The 21,025-nt window shown below is 33.0% G+C and overlaps 1 protein-coding gene across 11 annotated transcripts in view; it reads left to right on the forward strand.

Annotated features, from left to right (window-relative positions):
• Window positions 1–21,025, forward strand: part of FIP1L1 (factor interacting with PAPOLA and CPSF1) — a 79,422-nt gene that overhangs the window by 39,553 nt on the left and 18,844 nt on the right. For 6 of the 11 annotated variants that reach the window (XM_051964291.1, XM_051964289.1, XM_051964281.1 and 3 more), the window contains 2 exons: window positions 12,044–12,098; window positions 14,038–14,093. In XM_051964291.1, the coding sequence (XP_051820251.1) occupies window positions 12,044–12,098; window positions 14,038–14,093 (111 nt within the window). Of the gene's footprint in view, window positions 1–9,863; window positions 9,891–12,043; window positions 12,099–14,037; window positions 14,094–21,025 lie in introns of all 11 variants that reach the window. The other 5 variants (XM_051964290.1, XM_051964280.1, XM_051964284.1 and 2 more) reach the window with 1 other exon arrangement.

Genomic DNA, 21,025 nt, shown 5'->3' on the forward strand with positions numbered 1-21,025 from the left:
CACAGAAGATGCTCACTCGCGAAAGTCACTTAATCCTATTCCATACTCTTTGTATCTGTGTAGTCAACTATCTATCAGTATGTATTATAGATTTTTAAAAATTTGGTCCATAAAGTTCCCTATTTACCATCCACTTCTGCACACTCACTATTTATCAAGATAAGTTGTTTCATTTCCACTCAGTGTTTCACAACAATATTTAAGTATAAATATATAGTATGGAGAAATGCAATATGTAGTTCAAAATTAGATTGTTAATAATTTTAGAGTATCTGAACTAGATTTTTTTTTATAAATAATTGAGAGTCAACCATCTGTTTTTATACTTTTTGTAAAGTGCTGTGGTGCACTTTTGGGACTCAGGTGAAACTTTTGACACTTCCTCAAAGAACCCATATGTCTAGTCTTCTGGGGTCTGTTATGGGGAAGGTAACATTCCCATGGAAAGTGGGCTGAATCTGTAAATCTGAAGAAGTGAATCTACATCTCAGCTCTGCCTTAGGCTTTTTTTGTGATTTTGGGGCAAATTACTTAATCTCTCTGGGCCCCAGGTACTTCCCATGCAAAATGAAGTAGATTAGATGATTTTGAAGGTCCTTTTCAATTCTAAAATCTTTGTTCTCTCTAGTCTTTCAGAAGTTAGAAGACCTGTAGAACTGCAGGTTGAAGTAGAATCATTTAAAAAAAAAAATTAGAGGTTTTCTGTAGTCCTTGCATTTATCAAATATCACAGCTAAGAGAAAAGTGATGCATTGCATTACAAGGATTAATTTTATGTTCCTGTTTTGCTTTTGTTGTCATTGGGACTATAAATACATGTGCCAGGCAATTTTTAGTTAAATTAAGTGTCTATCATAAAAGATTGTTCTTAAAAAACAATATAATTTATGGTTTGTAACTTCTTTCTTGGAGATCTACAATGAATGGCTTTTTGATATAGGCAGAAGGCATTGCTTCTTAGTGGCCAAACACTAACGATGCCCATCCTTCTGATAACTATATTCTCACTAAGTAACCTCTATTCCCCTTGGCCAACAATAACTTTTATATGTGTGTCTCAGCCAATAATCATAATAATATTATCTGAGAAGGGAAGGGAAAAGAAAAAGTAGGTCTAGGGAAATGAGCAAAGATGGGAATCTGGAAGTAAAGTAAGGAAGCAAGCATAAATGGGACCCACAGCCCTAAACCAAATCCAGTGTGTCGAGGTCAAAGTAGCCATCTGATGGTTATGACACTGCAGTTGATGGCATGACCCTCAAACTGTATCATAATTCTTATAGAAAAAATCATTTGATTTAGTTGGCCAACAATATACTAGAATAAATTTTAAAATTAATCTTTAAACTTAACATTTGCAGAATGGATTGATTGCTTTTATTGATAGAACTCCTTTTTTGTTTTATCTCTTGAAAAATCTTTTTAAAAACATTTTTATAATGTTCTAACAGAATTAAAATTCTTTTGAGGATCTTACAATAGCTTGGATTCATCTTTTTAACCATTCTACTTTATTGTGTAGTTGTATGCAATATAGATCTGTATAGCTCTAGAAAGTTAGGTTAAATACTTGTTATCCCCAAGTTACAAAGTTGGTTTTGAGTAAATCCCTTAGCAGCTTTTTGTTTTGTTTTGTGATTCACGTCTTAAAGTAGAGTATAAAAGAGAAGAAGGAAAATGTAGTTAGAGAGAATCAACTAGTTATGTGACACAGTTAAGGTTTTAAATAAGGTTGAAGTTTAAAATGTTTCATGTTATGATGAAAAAAATGTTTCCAAATAGTAATAGATTATATAACAGCAAGGAAAGAAAAAAAATACTTGAGAATTCTGAGTAGTTTCTACTATTTCCCTCCCAAGGAAAAGATCTAATTATTGAGGCTTGATGTTTTTGACCAAACCATTTTTTATGTCTCTGCCAACTATATTAGGTATAAAATTCACATTTGTGTTTATGGGATTAATACTTTTAAAAGATTAGGTTATTTAGAGTGGTCAGTTTTTCTTGACTGTTAAAATGTAGTCTTGGAAAGAAAAGAAAGCAGTTCATATTAAAAATCATTAGCAAGTATATTGATTTTTTTAGGAAGATTTGTATAGCTGAACCAGCTGAACCACAATAGCAACTAGTTCTGCTACAAATAGAGATATTTCCTGAGAAATATAATCTAATCTAACCTTCTATTTAAGATACTGTAATTTGATTTAGTTTTCTTTGCTTCAGTGAAAATGTTGTGCATTTCACAAAGTTACCTCTTAAAACAAGAGATTATATATATATATATATATGTGTGTGCAAAATATGTTTTCAAGCTACTACATGTTTTCAGTCTTGTTTAATAAAATGATTTAGGACATGCTCTTGTTCAAAAAAACCAATAATATTGTAGTATTGAGAGGTTGGGCTCTCTTTTTTTCATATTTTTCTTAAATTGTCCTTTGTTGTGCCTTCCTAAACAAACAAAATAGTTTAATGTCTTTGAGATTTAACGTACTGCTTATAGGAGGCTATATTTGTTACTTGTTGTAATTGGCATATATATTGGCAATTAAAAATTATGATTTAAAAAATTATGATCTCATTGGTTTTGAATACTTTAGAGTTTTTCTGTCTCTGATTTCTCTCTTTTTTTTTTTTTTAACTAGTCAGAGTGCATTTCTTGGGACCATAATTGCTTTTAATTTCAAGAATTTAATACTTTTGTCTGTCAGTGACCCCATCCTATAATATAATTACATAGAAGAAATATCATCTAGAGAGATCATAGAAATGTTAAAATAGCAGAATTTAAGAAAGGATCCCTCAAATAATTTTAGAAAAAAAGGATGTCCACTTTAATATAAAATTATTCTATCATTATTTAGGGAATTACCTAAGTAAAGGATTTAAACAATAGCTACCAGTGTTAATTGGAAAAGCAGGTGTCTAATTGTCTTATTTTTTAAATTATACTCGATTGCTTTAAAAATTCTGATTAATTTAGATCTTTACAAAATAGGAACTTTGATGTAGTTTATATAGTTTATAAATCATATGACTTCTAGTTTTTCAGAAGTTCTTCTCCGTTTTGACCATATTGGGATTGAGAAGATGATTCATTAGCATTTATTAAGCCTTCATTGTATAAAGAGGCTTTCTTCTTCTACCACCAGCTTCTAGACTATGATTTCCCCATCTCCCCCAAGGCAGTTCAAGTTAAGTGACTTGCCACACAGCTGGGAAGTGTTAAGTGTCAGAGACTAGATTGGAACTCGGGTTCTCCTGACTTCGGGGCTGGTGCTTTATCTACTGAACCAACTAGCTGCTCCTACACTATGATTTCAACACAAACAGCTAAGCTTACTGTCTGCCTGAACCATGCTATTCAGTTTTTTTCGTTATTACTTAGGACACAGTTGATGCCATCGATGTGGCTATTTCCTTTATATCTTAGTAAACTTTTTGTGAATTTCTGTGCCCTCCCAAAAAAAATTTAATCACAAGGTAACCAGTGTTCTGTTAATGGCATCTGCCTGTATTTGTTCTCAGATAACAAGCATATAGTATCCAACCCATACTAGGAGACTTTCTAGCTTTGAAGCATAGCCTTAGAAAATCTTATTTTCACATCATTTTGAAGTACACGTGCTAGACCTAAACTTAAAATTTCATTCTTTAGATTTTATTATAATAATGCTAAGTAGATATAGAGATACCTCATTCAGTACAATAATGGAATTTTACTATGCTGATAATATAGTTTTGGGGTAATTTTCTTCAGAGTCCTTTGCTAGCAAGGCTGAGCCAAGAAGGAAGCTTAGACTTTATTTGGGTTCTCAGTATTTGGATGTCATATTTTAAGAATCTTCAAGTCCGTATAAAAGAATACTTTTTTTTTTCTTCCCCATTTAAGAGTTTAAGGACACACAGAAAATTGATTGCTACTTGCCTAATATGTAAAAAGGTTTCTAAAGAAACAAGATACCCTAGTTAATAAGCAATAAACATTTGTTTAAGTGCCGAATAATGGATACAGATACTAGGGATACTAGAGATACAGATAAGAAAAGAGGTAAGATAGAATTAGTCTTCTCTAATTATAGGCCAACTATGTCCCTTTTATTCAGTTCTTCTATTCAGTAATAAAACCTAAAGAATCAAGATAATGATTTCACAGGAGACTAAGGCAGGAATTTTTTTCCTTACTGGAAGAATTTTACATGGTAATCACGACAGCTTTTGCTATTTTCTATATCAATTTTATGACTTTTGAATATTACTAATTTATTGTGCTTGTATAGGTTTTTCTTTTGTATCACTTGAAAAGTACAATTATGTTTAGGAATGAAGATTTTAAATGGAATCAGGAAATCTCTTTGATAGATTGAAAGACAACCGTATGTTAGATTTTTTCCATCCTTTTCTGTTAGTTTAATTGAAGTTTGTTGAGAAATTGGCCTTGTATGAATTAATTGATTATATACTCTTGACAAAGGTATTGCCTGTTATAAACAGTGGTCAAAATAATCATCTTATAATATTTTTACTTCCCAAGTAGGATGCTTATGACCAATTTTTACTTAGAAGGCTCTACCTTGAAAAGAACTGTAGTGAGGTTAGGGAAGGCCAGTGTGGCCTACTGCAAGTTCCTTCTCTTTTTTTTTTTTTTTTTTAATCTATAATTTCCTTCTCTCTGAAAGTGAGGGATTTGAAAAGAATGGTCTTTCAAGTCTATTTTCAATTTAATGTGAAGGACTGTTGAGTCATGGGGGCAGCAAGTAAATATGCAAAAGTATTAAAGAATAGGAAAAGATGAGAAAATAAAAAATAATAGAATTAAGCTAAAGAAAAGAATATGTGAAGAATCATGGAACATCTTTGCAAGTAGTTTGTATTCAGATTTGTAAGGAATCTTTGAATGATAAGCTAAGGAGTTTGTTTTTTATTTCATGTCCTCACTTGTATTCCAAAATGTTTCATTAGATCCCTTCCAGGTGATTCTTGCTATCATATCTCTGATATGAATGTTATTACTTATAGTGAAAACCATTAATAGAAATGGTAACTGATTATTACTTTTACTTAATTCTTAAGTAATTTCTTATTGAATCTGTTTATATCATTTTTTTTCTTATAGTTACCTATATTACTAAGCAGATTACAACTGTTAACCATTCATTAGTTATATACTAGGTGACAGGTGATAATGCTAGGTACCAGAAATACAAAGACAAAAATGAAATGGTCCCTGCTTTCAAGGAACTTACCTTCTTTGGGAGAGACATCATATGTACTTGCAAAATAAATAAAAGATAGTGGAAGAGGGGAAACAGGACTAGTTGAGCTCTGATAGCCAAAAACAATGGAGGAATGTGTTTTATAAATATACAAATTATAATTATGAATTATATAAATTACACTGAAGAAATTAGGGATTCTAAGAGGCAAGGTTGAAGAGAATACATTGCTATCATGGTAAAGGAATGAGTTGAAAGATCAATGTCATCTGTGAGGAATAACAGTAATATCAATTTGGCTAATGTGAATTATACACAACGTGAAGAGATGAGTAATAAGACTTGAAAATCTAAAAGATTAAAGTGCTTTCTTACTCATAAAAATACTCTCATTAATCAAATTATTGTTTAATATTACAATAAAATTGGTTGGCTGATTTATTTTGTGAAAATCATAGACCTACATAACTATGCATTTCAAATTAGGGGAACAGAAAGAAACAAACAATGCAGGATGTTGGACAGAAAACCTAACATCTTTATAGTAGGTTTTAAATGCTAAGGTTATGTTTTGTCCTGTATCCTTAAAGCTATTGAGCTCTACTGAAAGTTCTTAAGCAGTGAGATAGTGAGGTGTGTTTTAGGAATGTTGTATTGCTAAATGTGAAAATCGAAGGGAAGGAAGCCTGGAACATGGAAATCCATATTTTAGAAGGAGATTGGAATAATCCGTGCAAGAAGTGATGGCTTGAATTATGTAGTGACTGTGTGAGTATGAAAAGGAAACAAATGCAGAATGCATTTTGTAGATAGAATCAACCAATCTTTAAAACTGATTAAAGAAGGGACCACAAGTTTAGCAATCTTTGTGACTGGAAAGACTATGGTTACCTTAACAGAAAGAGGAAAATTTGGAAGAGTGTGATTTAAGGGAGAATTACAAGTCATTCCATTTTGGCTATATTAGATTTGAAGTTTCTGTTCTGTGAACATCAGTTGGAAATGCCTATTAAACATGTAGTGGAGTAAAACTGGAGTTTTGAAGGACTGGGGTTGGATCTGTGATCTAGAATTTATCTGCAGAATAGGATAATTATATAGATACAATAGAAATCACTGAAACTTCTTCGGAAAGTGATTTACACTGTCTCATCTGTCCTTGTCAACTGGGTTGAATATGAAAAGAGGCGAGACTCTTAAGAGAGATCAGTTTGGAGGTTAGGGTCTAAAAAAGGTATAAGGTAATGAAGTAAGGTAAGTAGCAATCTTATGAGTAATAGAGAAAAGGGAATAAATTCAAAATGAGAGGCAGATAATTCAAGTTTTGAATCTGTATAAACAAAAAGATGTTCTTGCTTGACAGATATACAAAAATTTAGTAAGGGAGATGGTTTGGAGGGAAAGACACTGAATTTGAAATGTCTAAGATTCAATAATAGGTGAGTGGTGATAATTTTAATTGTAAGGACTAAGCTCAAGACAAAAGTACTATGGTTATTTAGATTGGGGGAAATTTTTTTAAAGAGACTTGAACATGTGGGAATTGTGAGCTCTTTCTGAAAGGGTTTACGTAGTAGAAGAGGACATGGAAAATTATTCAACAAATAACTGGAGTTTTTCATTTGAGAAAAGTTTAGGGAGGAAAGCATATGGGCATGGGGTATCAAGGTGTATGTACATAGAGTGAAAAAAGATGAGAACTGAGAAGAGACCCTTCAGATTTAGTCATTACCAAAGTTTATCGGTAACCTTAAGAAGAGAGTGGGAGTTTTACAAGAAGTTGAGAAATTGGAGGAGAAGGGGGTGTTTACAGGCAGAAGGGTGTATAGAGACAAGTACAGTTCTGAATTTTGGCTGTGAATGGGAGATGAGCTATGGTAGAGCCTGAAGGGTGGAGGGGAGGGTAATGGTAATTCCAAGTGAAAAGTGTTTTATTTTGATTTGTTTTTTTAAGAGGCTCTGGAGCCTGGATATGTTTGTAGAAGGCAGGGAAGGAATCAGTAGGGAAATAGGGAGACATTGTCTATTGGAGAGAGATGGAAGTGAATGAAACGACTCTGTGTGGAAATTAAAAAACATTGAATAATCAAAAACAAAAATGGAGATTGGGGGTGTCCTTGGCAAGAAGTGCCAGCTCTTAACCTAGAGCAAAGGTGATTTAGGAAAATGGTGTTGAGAGAATTTGAAGTACATGATATAAGAGAGGGCTCAGAGGATGGCCTCTTTTCTCAGGTCAGGCTTGTGATGAGACAAGGGTGGGAGTTGGGTTTCTGGAACCTTGAAGAAAGAATGTTTGAAATAGCCATTGTGAGAGGACCCTAGAAAACTGATTAGTGAAGGACAGGACTCAGTTGGGATGAATATATTTTAGTAGACTCAGTCAACAGAGTTGGATTTCCTGGGTTGTCTTTTAGCATCATGAATAGGAGCAAAGAAGATTCAGTTGAGGTTTGTGTGGGTGAGAACAGCAGGACACAAAGGTGGAAGCGAGCTCAAGAGTCTAAAAAGACTGTATAGTCAAATTGGTCAGTTATAGTCAAGATTGTTAGAAGTAAGGCCAAAAGAAACTCTGATTAGGAAAGGAGTCCCCTCTACAAAGTAGCATAATTAGGAGAGATGGTGAGAACAAACACACGGACATCCTTTAGAGTCTTCTTGAACAATTTTAGGACAGGACTAGGTTGGAAAGCTTAAACTTCGTGCATTAACTCCTTGGAAAGGGCATTATGACCTTGAGCTGCTAGATAAATGCTATCAGAATCTGGATGGGTTGATGGTCCTCTTTAAATTTAGCTAGTCTACTCCTTGTTCTGTAGACATGCAATAAATTTATCACTAGGCCTTTATTGGAAAACCTGTTCAACTGATGACCTGCCAGAACCTTCTGTTCTGTCTGTATAATTTTCAAAAAATACAAAGTCAGTTACATGACATGATGAGACAAGTTAAGCAGGATCGTAGAACTTAGAGATGGAAGAGAATTTATAGATCATTCCAGTGGATCTTTTTCAAAGATGAGGAAATCCAAATCCAGATGGAGTAACTTCCCCAAAGTTACAGAGGATGTACAATGCAGAGTCAGAACTCATCTCAAGAGCTTCTCAATTTAAGGATAGCCTGCTTTCCATAATATCCCACAGAATTGTAGTGGTGAAAAATTAGGTGACAATGATTAGCAAAATAACACATGGCCTTTCTTTATTTTTTTATTTTTTTTGTCTCCATGGAAGTCTATTTGTGGTGTACTTGGTGTTTTTGCTGTATTTAGCAATGTGGAAAACAGCAAAAGAAATCATAAATGGATGGGAATTAACATTAACAAATGTGATTATGTTCAACAGAATTTATTTAGGACTGATATTTTCAAAGTTGTATCTTAGAACTTTTAGAATTTCTCTTTGTGTTTGCATTTTTAAGATCTTCTAAATGCATAGATGGGATAGATGCTATGATCACTATTTTAAAATCAATTTTTGATTTAAAATTTTTTATAAACATGTTTCTAACTGAAACAGTATAGAATGTGCTCATACTGCATATTTTAAGCAACTTTTTGGATTTTTTTTTTTTTTTTTTAGACAAAATTGGATCATTCAGTTAGGATTTAGGAAATGTTAACATTTTGGTCAAATAGCCTCTTTAAATACAAATTTTTAATGATTCAAAAATTGTTTTCATTTTCTTTTTTCTCTTATTAGCATCTTTTTCTTTAAGGTAAAACAGTTGTTTATGAAACACAGTTAACTTTTTTTGTACCATTGTCTTGAATATTTAGTTCATTTTGAATGCATAGTAAATGGAAATAAATAAATTTCGTCATTAGTGTTTTGGCAACACTTAGCTGGCATAAATTGATAATATTTTCTTTGTCCTAAAATCAGAGCATCTTAGGCTAAAAGTGTTGTTATTGAAACACTGCAACTTTTCAGAGTTTACCAACAAATTCTATACAATTGTGAGGAATGTACCAGGATATTATTCACTGAAATTTATGGCACTAAATTGAGCATCTTTTTCTTAGGTGCTCTTCGTTGTTTATATTTTTAGACTCTTCCCTTCCTTCCATCAGCAAAATGTTGTATTTTCATTCTTTTTCCATTAACTATAATAAAATGTTGTACTGATTGCTTGTTTAGTATCCCAAAGTATATTGAAGTTTGTGAAAGAGTGCTAGATCTCATCTTCAAAGTTGTGTTTTGTAATTCATTAAGGCTACAAAAAGAGCCAATTACCTTATCATTAAAGTGTCAAAATGTATTCATGGAGCTGTTGTGGAAATGTGTGAAGGGTCCACTTGGGACCTATATTTTAGTTGGGCTATATCATGGGGTTTGATATGTGTGCACGAGTGTGCTTTTTAAATGATTACTAAATCTTCATTTGCTGTTTTAACAAATGGGAAAACTAATATCAAGTTGTTAGATTGGGTTTCATGAGGAAAGTTGGATGTTATTCTCTTGTACTGTTACTTTTACACAAGATGGAGAATGATCAAAAAGCATGGCTCATGATTCTTTTGAGTGAATGAAGCCAGGAAAATGAGAGGCCAAGGGTTTTTATTTCAAAGTTTGTTTTGGTGATGGCATTAAATACGTACCAGGTAATGAAATCCAATTACTATATTAAATTTCATCACTTGTTTTTTAGGTATTCCAATAACTGTACCACCTCCAGGTAAAACCTTTTTTCATGTTTTCTACATCATTGTTAATAAACATGAAATTTCACGCATGTAGTTACAGGAGGGACAGTGGTGATGTGGTTAGCATATGGAATAGGCTATTGAGATTTCAGGTCCTATTTTCAGCTCTGCCTTTGCTTCATTCCAGTCCTGATTCAGAAAACTACTTTTAGTTTTCTCTTACCACTTGTTTTATCCATTGATATAGCAACAACTATTCTGTAGGTGAAAGGAATCTGTTAAAATCATCACCAAACGAATTCATAAAAACCTTGAAGAAACAGATTACAAGGAAATAAAGACTATGATTCTATTAAGAACAAGTCTTCTCAAACTGACAGTTTTCTTCTGTAACAAAGTGACTGGCTTGGTAAACCTAAAGAAACAGATGTAATCTTATCTTGACCTGAGTATAGATTCTTATTTTTATCCCACTGGTGTATTCATCTATATACTGGGATAATATGGTCTCAACCACACAACTATTAGATGAGTACTCAACTGGTTGGATAGTTGTATTCACAGTGACTATCAGTTGATCAGTGTTGGAAGAGTATGATCTACAGGGTTTGGTCCTTGACCCAGAGTTGTTGGTGGTTTTTTTCTTTTAAAAAAAAAAAAAAAAATTTTCGTCAGCGGCCTTGATAATGGGAGCAGTGAGCATGTTTATTAAGTTTATATAAAACTCAAGAGGAGTGGAACATATGGGAGGATAACTAGTACTTTGAAGGATGGAACTAAATTTCAAATTGACCTTGCTAAATGGGAGAATCAATAACAGGCTGAGAATGAAGTTTAGTAAGAGTAAGTGCCAAATATTACACCGGCTTATGAATAGAGAATGACTGGCTATGTATGAGTATGGTAAAAATTTATCATAGTGGATGACAAGGAATACATAAATCATTGGTGTGTCATGGTAGTTTTTAAATGTATCAAAGTATCAAAGCATATAGAAATAAAAATAATGAAGTAATTTCATTATATTCAGCATTTTGCAGACCCTTGATACATTAATAACGGATCCTCAAACTGTAAGCTAAAGCAAAAAATGGCATGGTGACTTGAGAAAAATTGGAGAGCCACAAAAATGTTTAGATTAGTCCTTCAAAGAAAGGGTAAAAGAACTGAGATCTCTTAACCTGTAACAGAAGGGTAAGGAGAGCTTAATAATAATCTTCACATATATGAAGGGTAATTAGAGTGAGAATAACTAACTACCTGTACCCTGACTCCATTAAGAATAGTCTAAGAGGAAGTGGTCTAAAACTAACATAAGGAATTTAATATATAACATTTCTTAACTGAGTTTGGTAAAATTGGGATGGGTTGCCACAGAAGATTAAAGAACCTCTTTTTTTTCTTTCTTTTTTTTTTTTAACTAAGTCTTTTAAAAGTTTTCTTTTTTTTGGAATGGGATAATACAGCTCTGTCAGAAACCGGAAATTTAAACTAGTTGAATACTCAAGGCCCTTTTAGTCCTGTGATTTTTTTTTTTTTTTTTAAGTATATCATTTAGGTACTGTAAATAACTAAGAATAAAGCTATTCTATGAGGGAGTACATAATGGTGCAAATTTCTTTCTAAACTAAATTAAAAGCTACACTAAGTGCTTTGCTTTTTTCTTTTTAAAATAAATTAGTTTCTTCGGATTATGCTGTCAGCCTTAAGTGCTTTAGATCTTTGCTGTAATATATTTATAAACTAAGACTTACAAAGTAAATTCTGACATATCTCAGATTATTTTTTAAAGTGGTAAATATATCTTTTCATATATGTTTCATCTAAAGTATCAGAACAATAATAGATGTCTGGTGTAAAATAGGTTATTTTATGTTTTATATATGGAAAAGGTAAGGCATTGAAATTGATTTTGTCAGACTTAATAAAATGGGCTATGTGTGGTGCTGAAAATAAGACCGGGTCTCCTGAGTCCCAATTAGCAAACAAGATTACTTTATAAAATGTTAGAGGTGCCATTTTTTTTTTTTTTTTAATTTAGGGATTCTTTTGCTGTCCAGTACAGACAATAGAAGAATATTTGTTTCCAGAAAAATGGAATAATATTTAATAACTTGATTTTAACTCCTTACACACTATGTTGACACCCTATTAATTAATTCTTTTATTTTATGATTGAATACAGGTTTTCCTCCTCCCCCAGGAGCTCCTCCTCCATCTCTTATACCAACAATAGAAAGGTAAAGTAGAATGGATTTTATAAACTACTGGTTGATGGTTAATGACAGTTGGCAGGTTGGGATTTTTAAGAAAGCCTTTTTATAGCTTAGAAATTGGTTTTTAAAGATTTTATCTTATGTAAAATATTAATTTGCTAATATATTTAGTAATATTTAATAAGTTTTATATATTTACTTGAAAGAACTAGACTTAGTCACACACCAAAATTACTGAAAAGAACAAAAACCCACAAGAGATATTATTAAAACATAATGTGTGATGATTACTTGTTGAATTTGATGAATATATCATTATGGTTTTCCCAATTCTTGATTTAACAGTATTATTGTTTATCTATGCCTCATAGAAATGTAGAAGATGTATTAGCAGGGAGTGAACCAAGAAAATGGCACTTGACATAGTTTATAATTAAAATCCTTTACCTTATAAAAAGAGAGACTTACCAAGGAAAAGCAAGCATAAATAGAGATGTTGCTATTTCTATCCTTACCTGTCTATTGATTCTTTTAAGAAATGAGTCTCCAAACTATTCCCTAAATCAGGAACTACATTATGAGAAATTCTCTCGGAAGGAATTAAGTAGTCTCAGTTTGGAAAAGTTCTAAAAATAAAGTATCATAGTGCATAACTGGGTTGAGTGGATCCTGGTTATAGTTTTCTACAACAATATGGCAGTTGTATGCCAAGGAATCCAAAAATAAGAAACAGCTCTATATCCTGTGGTAAAATTGTATTAATCAACCAACTTGTTTAGCTCTTGTTAAACAAAAATTTTATCTCTGGATTGTAGTGAATTAGATATATTTCCATACTTTACCTATTACTAATTAAGAACCTTTTAGTTGACTTCACTTAAAAAAAAAAAAAAGAAAAAGAAAGGTTTTGCTTTAATGTCTGTTGGATAAATTAAATTTCCAGGGCATAGTTGTCATTAATCTGTTCCTCAGCTGCCAATTTTCAAATCGGTATAAAATCTTATTTATTACACACACACACACACACACACACACACACACACATTATTGTTTATTATACACACACACACACACACATTATTGTCACTTGTAGGTTAGGAATAGTAGGGGGGGGGAGCGAGAAGAGGTTAGTGCTAGCTTTTAATTATTAGACCTTTATTTTCAAGTACTCAGCATTTAACTCTGAATACTTAACTCCTTTCATGCTTGTGCTGATAGATATACTAGTGTGGTATGATATGCTAAAGGATTTTTTTGCCCTTAAATGGCAACTTCTCTATACAAAATACATATCTAAGAAAAGAATGTGGCATATGGAAAATGTAGAGTAAAATATAAAGCCTGGGAAGAAAGCATTGTAGAAATTTCAATCATAAATGTGTAAACAAGCATTTTTTAATTTGTTGAAAGAGATATTTTCCTACTTATGATATATATCCCTTCTTAGTAGACATCTTAGTGTGTATTGGATCTATAGATAGTATGATAGATTTGGAATATGGAAAGGCCCAGGTTCAAATCCAGCCGTAACACTTAGAAAGTGTATGATCTTGGATAAATCACTTGCCCTCTATGTTTCCATTTTCTTATCTGGAAAATAAGGTGGTTGGACTAAAGGACTGACTTCTAACATCCCATTCAGTTCTAAATCTTCTCATTTAAAAAGTCAGTTAAGCTGCTCTTTGATCCAATGGAGCCAACTATATTCTTAAAAAATAGTGTTGTGTGTTTGTATATTTTAATATTGAGCTGTCTGTTTTTAATAAGATTAGCTAGTATTTGAAGATTTAAAAAATAAATTTGTAGCAGTAAATTGTTCGTTATATACTTCCAGTAACTATTTGATGTTTAAATTCTGTTGTCTCTCAAGTTTTCCTTATATTTTGCCTTTAAATCTAAGCTAGTGAAACTAAAAATTTAATATGATTGTCTTTGTATTAATAAAATATTTTCCCCCTAATAGTGGACATTCTTCTGGATATGATAGTCGTTCTGCTCGGGCATTTCCATACGGCAATGGTAAGTTTGTTAATTTCCTAAGATTTAAGTTGAATGTGAAAATACTTAAAGGTATATAAATTATAAAAACTAAAAAAAACTTCCATTACTTAAGGCCCTATTATACAAAGCAGTGAAAAGATCATTGAACTGTAAGGAAAATTAATTTATGTTGTTGTCCAATATATCACTTAACAGTGGTTCCTGCCCATGATAAATGATATTTGGGATAAAATTATCAACACATTTGTATAAATAAGGCAAAATATCGCTGTTAGTTTTGGTAAAAAGTCGACAAAAACATGTATTTTTGTAGGTAAGTTTTGGGAAGGCTAGTATATACAACATGGCAGGAAAAGGGAATGATGCAACAAGATTTATAAAGGGCTTTAAGTGCCATTCTAAGTTTATATTTTAGTCAATAAGCATTTATTAAATGCCTACTATGTCCCAGGACCTTTAATAAACTATTTAATAAAAAACAATAACAAAACAGGGACGGATTAGATAACCCCTTTTTCCTTACCAAGAAAATGGTGATGATTACACATGTTCTAAATGTGTTATAGTATGGGTAGGGAAAAAAGCTTTTATAAATCTTAAAGTACTACAAATGTGAATTAGCATTCCCAGTGTAGAATTATTATTCTCTTATAGTCACTTTTTCATTTGGCTCAGTACTCCTTTTTTTTTTTTTTTTTAAACATCTTATTTTCCAAATATATTCTTCCTCTCTTAGTGAACCTTTCTTTGAAACAAAAAAAAAATTGAAGAAATAACATTAGCAAAGTCAGCTGACAACTCAATCCTTAGGATTTCTAACAGTAAATCCTAAGTAGTTTTAACTTTTTAATGAATTTCCCCTTTCTTGAACTTAACTGTTTTTTTACAAGGACTTAATCCAAGGATTTAACCTAGAGGTTCTTTCCCTCGACTTTCCTCCTCCAATCTTACCTTAATTTATTTTGTTTGCATTTTTATATATCTCTGAGTGGTTTGTGATTGTTATTACATGGGGCTGCAGCTTTTTAATATGTAAAATGAGAGGGTTGAGCAAGGTAATCTTTAAAATCCCTTTTATCTTAAATCTTATCCTGTGTTTAATCAGTTTTTTTGTTTTTTTGTTTTTTTTTTTTTAAGTGCTTACCACTATGCTAGACTGAAACTACAGAGGGAAAAAATGGAAATAGGCTTTGTCCCAGGTACACAGATAGAAATGCAAATACAAGTTTCCTGACTTCAGCTCCAGAACTTTAACCTATGGACTTTGATGCCTAATTTTTAACTGTGTTATGGATTAAGATAAGATAATGATCAAATTAAGATTTGAATTATTTTACTTTTGTTTAGCAGTAGGGATATATGGGGTATGTAGGGAAAGGGAATGATTTGGAATTGGGAGGACCCAGATTTAACTTCCAATTTCATATACACAGTAGCTGTGTGATTCCTGGCAAACTGAGTACCATTTTCTTATCTAAAGTTATGGGAAATAAGGTTGAATTAGATAGGCATTTATTATGGGCAATCTCCCCCCTCCCTGCTTACAGAATCATTATGTTGACATGCTTATTCTTTTCTCCGAGGATTTCAAAACATTAGATAGAATCATCATGTCTGAGTTGGCAGGATTGTTAGAATAATTATTCCCAATCTCCTCATTTTATGAATAAAATTGAGGGATGGGGAATTTTATCTTGTTGGTGATAAACTAGCTAGGGCCTGAACTTAGAGGTTCGCCTATACTATATGTGCCCCTAAATCTCAGGTGTTAAATGAGGGTTTCTTTTAAGAATCCAGGAGTTTTAAAGAATTTTTGTTTTTGTCCATGTGTTTGTTTTTAAAGCTGATGGAAAGAGATTAATAATCTCTTTTATGATTGTCCATTGCAGTTGAAATGAGTCCGGTTAGATTAGAGGCTTTTAAGTTCTGTATCCAAAAGAAGGTCATGCAGATTTCTTCCATTGTTCCATCTCTCCATGTGCCTTAACCCTCTTAAGTCTATTTTTGCTCTCATCATCACAGGAATTTATGATGATGCCCTCCATGGGTAACCTCCAAGTTTAGAATTGTAGCTGTAGATATGGAAGGAACCCTGGAGACTTTCTAGTCTTACCCCTCATGACAGATAAGGAAAAAGACTCTGTCAGAGGAGGAGTGACTTGCCATGTTTCAATGGAGGTAATATCTTGGCATTTGAGCTCAGGTCTCTGACTTGAGGGCCAGTGCTCTTCCTACTATATTATGCAGCTTGCCTCCATGAGTCCACAGAACTTTCTCAATCTTTTACTTCTATTTTACTCCTTTTTATACCATCAAATCTCATTGTTGCTTATTCCTTGCCAAACCTCACCCTTGGATTATTTCTACCATCTGCCTCTGTTCCTCACTTGTGCTAAAGATTGATAGAAATTGCCATCTACCTCCTCCAGAATTAGAAGTCAAACAACTGAGTTGACTGATTCCAACTAGAAGTTGGTTGACTAACTTTACTGGCCCTCACTTCAGCAAGAAAATCCTTTTACTTGTCACTAATTGGTCTGTTGGTCACCCACTTCCTCCTCCTACCCCCATTTCTCAAAGCTTCTCCAAGCCTTTGTTTCTCACCCTTTCACATCAACGAAATTTTTTGCTTAAACTTTTTTTTTTTTTTACCATGAAGATGAAATGTTATTTCAAAGTTTAAGTAAAAGTGAAAAATAGCCTAAACCTGGGTTTCAGTGTAAAAATGATATTTTGAATTGATATTTTGTTTTAATATCTCATTCATTTTCATATCTGACCCTCACCAAAATCCATTACCCCAGAGTTCACTTTGAAAAAGAATGAAAAAGAAAAAATTTTAAGAAGTTTAAAACCACCTGAAACATTACATTTATCAGTATGTATATATATATATATATATGTAATACTTCATACTTGTAGTTTCTTCCCTCCATTCTTTCTTCAACAAAGAGAGCCCAGACGTGGTTATCATTTGCTTGAATTCTAAAAGTGATTTTTACATAAATGTCTATCCCTTCTCAAGGATTCTGTTGCTAAATAAATCAGTTTACTATTGGATGAAAGTGGTTTAAATTGTTATTAAAACTTTTTGAAAACTTAACCAAAAAAGTCTGATTTACCTTAAAAAAAAAAAAAAAAACTCTTCTTAGTTAATTCTTGCTGTAAATTATTACTAGGTATAGTACAGATTTATTTCCATAACAGTACATACAAGCTGTCTGTTATATAATGGTGGTCAGTAAACTTGTTGGCAAACAGCTGTAACCATCTGCTTCAGAGTTTAGAATTAGGATTTAATCTTCCATGGCCCTATTCTATAAATATTTGTAATTATTTCTATGAAAATATAGGTAACCTATATATTGTATGTATATAATATAATGATGTCTGGGACCGCTAGTTGTTATAAATAAAATTAATTATTTACAGCTGAAAGAGTCATTATTAAAAGTACTTGTGGCTAGATCTATATTGGCCTAAACTATTTGAATTAAAAGCAATTTCCTTTAAGGAAAGGGAAACTAAAGATTTTTTGATGGCCTGCTTGAAAAAATTAATACTTGAAAAAGTTGTTTTGGTGACTTAATAGTGAATCCCAAGAGCAGTAATGTGACAGAATTTCAAATAGAGATAAGGAAGTGAGAGCGAGTCACAGAGGAATTTCTTAAAGTAAAAACCATCTGTGCAGAAAAGTAAAAATAAAACCAAAATGCATTGAGAAGTCAGAAGATCAGATTCTTAGCAAATAGAATAATCAATTTAATTGCATGTTATCACTTGTTTACAATGTAATACATTCATTCTTCTAATGTATTTAGGTACATTCAACATTATGTACAGTTTTATTTCAGAATAAATGTTTCCATTTGTTTGCTTTTGATTTTGTTATAGATGTGTTTTTGCTAATATTTAACTATGAAAAGATTATTACTCTGTTTTTCTAAATACCTTAAATTCTATGATTGTGAATTTTAAATTGTTAAACATTCTCATCTTTTAGAAGGGAGATGTGAATAGTCTGAGAGACATTTCTTTGCTTTTGATTCGCATCATATTTTTAGACTTCGATAATAATAACAAAGCCTATTATATAAAGGCAACAGGTAAAGTGATAGTTATATATGTTATATAAAGGCAAGTTAGAGTGATAATTTAGGTATTGTATTATACTTCTAATAAAGATTCCCATGTGAGTCCTAGAAAACACACTTTTTTTCCCCCTCTGCAAGTGGTGTCATGCTGTCAGATTGTGTCTTCAATATTTAAAAGATCTGTGATTTCTTCAATTCCCCCACTCTCTACTACATCATGGAACACTAATCTAGTGTAGAAGTTAGTAGGTGGTTTGAGGAGTTTCTGTGTCTGAAAAATTAATCATATTATAGCCAACCTGGTGGTGTCTTGTGGTGTCTCTTATGCCTAAAAAGGCTGAGTCTTATGTTGCAAATTACAGTCCATGTTCCTTTGAAATTTGAATCCAAGTTTTTGGATGATAAATCTGGTCTTTTTTCCACCAAGATATTCCCCTGCTTTGAGGAGTCTCATAGATGTTATTAGTCTATAGAACCTTCTTAACTTACTCTTAGCACAGCTTCTGTTTTCTCTGAAGAATAGAAGGTAAAAGTATATTCAATTTATTGGGAGTGAAAAAAGAGGAATGTATAAGTTTCCTCCAAAGATAGCATCTTAATTCAGCTGTTTAGTGTTATGGACTTCTTAAAATCACAGGGTGTTAATAAAATACATTAATAAGGATTTTGAGGTGTAGAGTAGGGGAGAAGAGAAGAGGCTCATGGTAAATGTCTGCTTTTCTCAAAGAGTATTAGGGGAAGTCTTCAATTGAGAGGGTAGAGGGAGAAGGCCATATGAGAGGCTTGAAAAAGAAAACAAAGGTACGTAATAGCTGGGGTGAGGGGTGGGGGATATAGAGCAGAGCTTGGCTTGCTTCAGGAAAGGTCTTATTGAAATCAGATAACAATTTATAATGGACCTGTCAGCACAATTGCCTTTCATTCTCATCTTTAATAGCACATAATAGGAGCAGAGGTAGCAGATGATAGAAATAATCCAGGGTTGAAATTTGGCAGGTCATGAACAAGGGGACAAGGGAGGTGAGAACCCAGGTAATGTAAATTTTGAGTAGATGAGTAATGTCAAGTTTGGGAGAAAGACAAGAAAGTAAAGTAAAGAAGGAGGGAGAAATTGGGAGAAGTGAAGCCTGAATAAAATTGTTAGGAAGATGTGATAAAGAAAATTCAGAAAGTTTCATCATGAAAATGGAACACTTGTTGAATGATAGAGCGTTCAAGTGTGATTATCCTCATGTGTGGCTAAGGTGGAAGGAAGGACAACTTAAGAAAGGAACGAATGTGATCTGGGGATGGTAGAGGCAATCTTAAAAGGAGCAGAGGGTTTGCCAAATAAATGATGGCAGAAGGAGGTGATAGAAATAGCAAAAAGAGAGTGGGATTAAAAAAAAGTATACCAACTTCCTCTCTTGGACCAGATGTTGGGGATATGAGATAAAGTCAAATGACTACTAGAAAAGATGGCTCAGGATTTAATGTCATCTTAAAAGACTGTAGAGCCAGAAGTGATGAAGAGGTCTAAAATGAATGGAAATTCATTCATAATAGAATAGATGGGGGTAGCTAGGGTGGTTTAGTAGATAGAATCAGAAGGATTTCAGTTCAGATCTGGTCTCAGACACTTGACACTTGATAACAGAATAGGTTTTCCAGAAAGTGGTAGAATGTGTGAGCAGAGGAAATTAGAATATGGGATGAAAAATTAGGAAAGAGTTGCAGAGAGGAAAGTGGTTTTCGCTTAACTAGCTGCGGATTCTGTTTCCTTGGAATTGAAATGGTTTAAATGGATCAGGCATTATCATGTCTAGAGTTGAGAAGCTAAACCGGATTGCTTTTTGAATTTGTGGCTGTTTCTGATTTCTTTGTATGTAATAGTTATATTTATATCACATTCTTAACTTTATGAAATTTTTGGAGAATGAAGGAAAAAAGCTAATGGGGAAGCAACATATAAGGAGGTTTTCAGCTGCAAGGTAGATGGAAAAACCCTGGTTTGTTGTTGTTTGTTTTGGGACAGTAGCAAAAACTTTCTTTTTTATATCTAGGCAGGAATGGAAGGAGGGTTTGATGTAACTGACTCTTGGGCTCAAAGTCCTTGGCCTTTTTGCTGGGGATTGTAGGGAGGTAGTGGTCAACGTGTTGGTGATAGTGAAGCTCGCCAGCCCATGATACTTCCCTTCTTCCTTTGCAGCTTCAAATAGGCAGGTTTGCCGTTTGGTGCTGAGGGTAGTGTTTTTGGCAGTCTCTTTGGTCTTTGGGTGGCTGGTGGTCTGGAAGCAGAGCTGGTCCTCTGGGAGGCTCCACTGTCCCAGTTCTGGGGAGCTTACCTGCCTTTTGTTGGCAGTTGGTTGTGGCAGGGATGGTAGACTTCATCTAAGGGAAGGATGAAATATTCATGTGTCAGAGCAAAGCCTATGTGGAAATTCATATATAATCTTTTGTAAATGTTAATGATTTTGAATTTGGGTTGATTACTGTTTATACTACTATTTAAATAAATACAAAGACACAATACGGTATCAGATTAGTTTTTGAAAACTAAACTCAACATTCAAAATTCTGACAACTGAAAGAGTTTGTATTTGTGTTTTCACTGTATTGGAGAGAGAAAGGAGAAGCAAAAAAAATTAGGTTTGCTGATTGAGGTTGATTATATCAATGATAATAGATGGAATCAGATGTAGAGCTAAAATAAACCATGAAAGTTACAATCCCTGCACTCCATGTGATAGATGAAGAGCCTGAAAGCTTAAGTGTCTCTCCCTGTGCCACACAGCTAGTGAGCACTTGAGAAAGGGGTCAGACTTGCCTTCCTGATTGCCAAGGCCAGTGCTGTGACTGGATATGTGTGTGTCCCAA

The sequence above is a fragment of the Antechinus flavipes genome, chromosome 6 (genome assembly GCF_016432865.1).
Source record: "Antechinus flavipes isolate AdamAnt ecotype Samford, QLD, Australia chromosome 6, AdamAnt_v2, whole genome shotgun sequence".
Classification (NCBI taxonomy): Eukaryota; Metazoa; Chordata; class Mammalia; order Dasyuromorphia; family Dasyuridae; genus Antechinus; species Antechinus flavipes.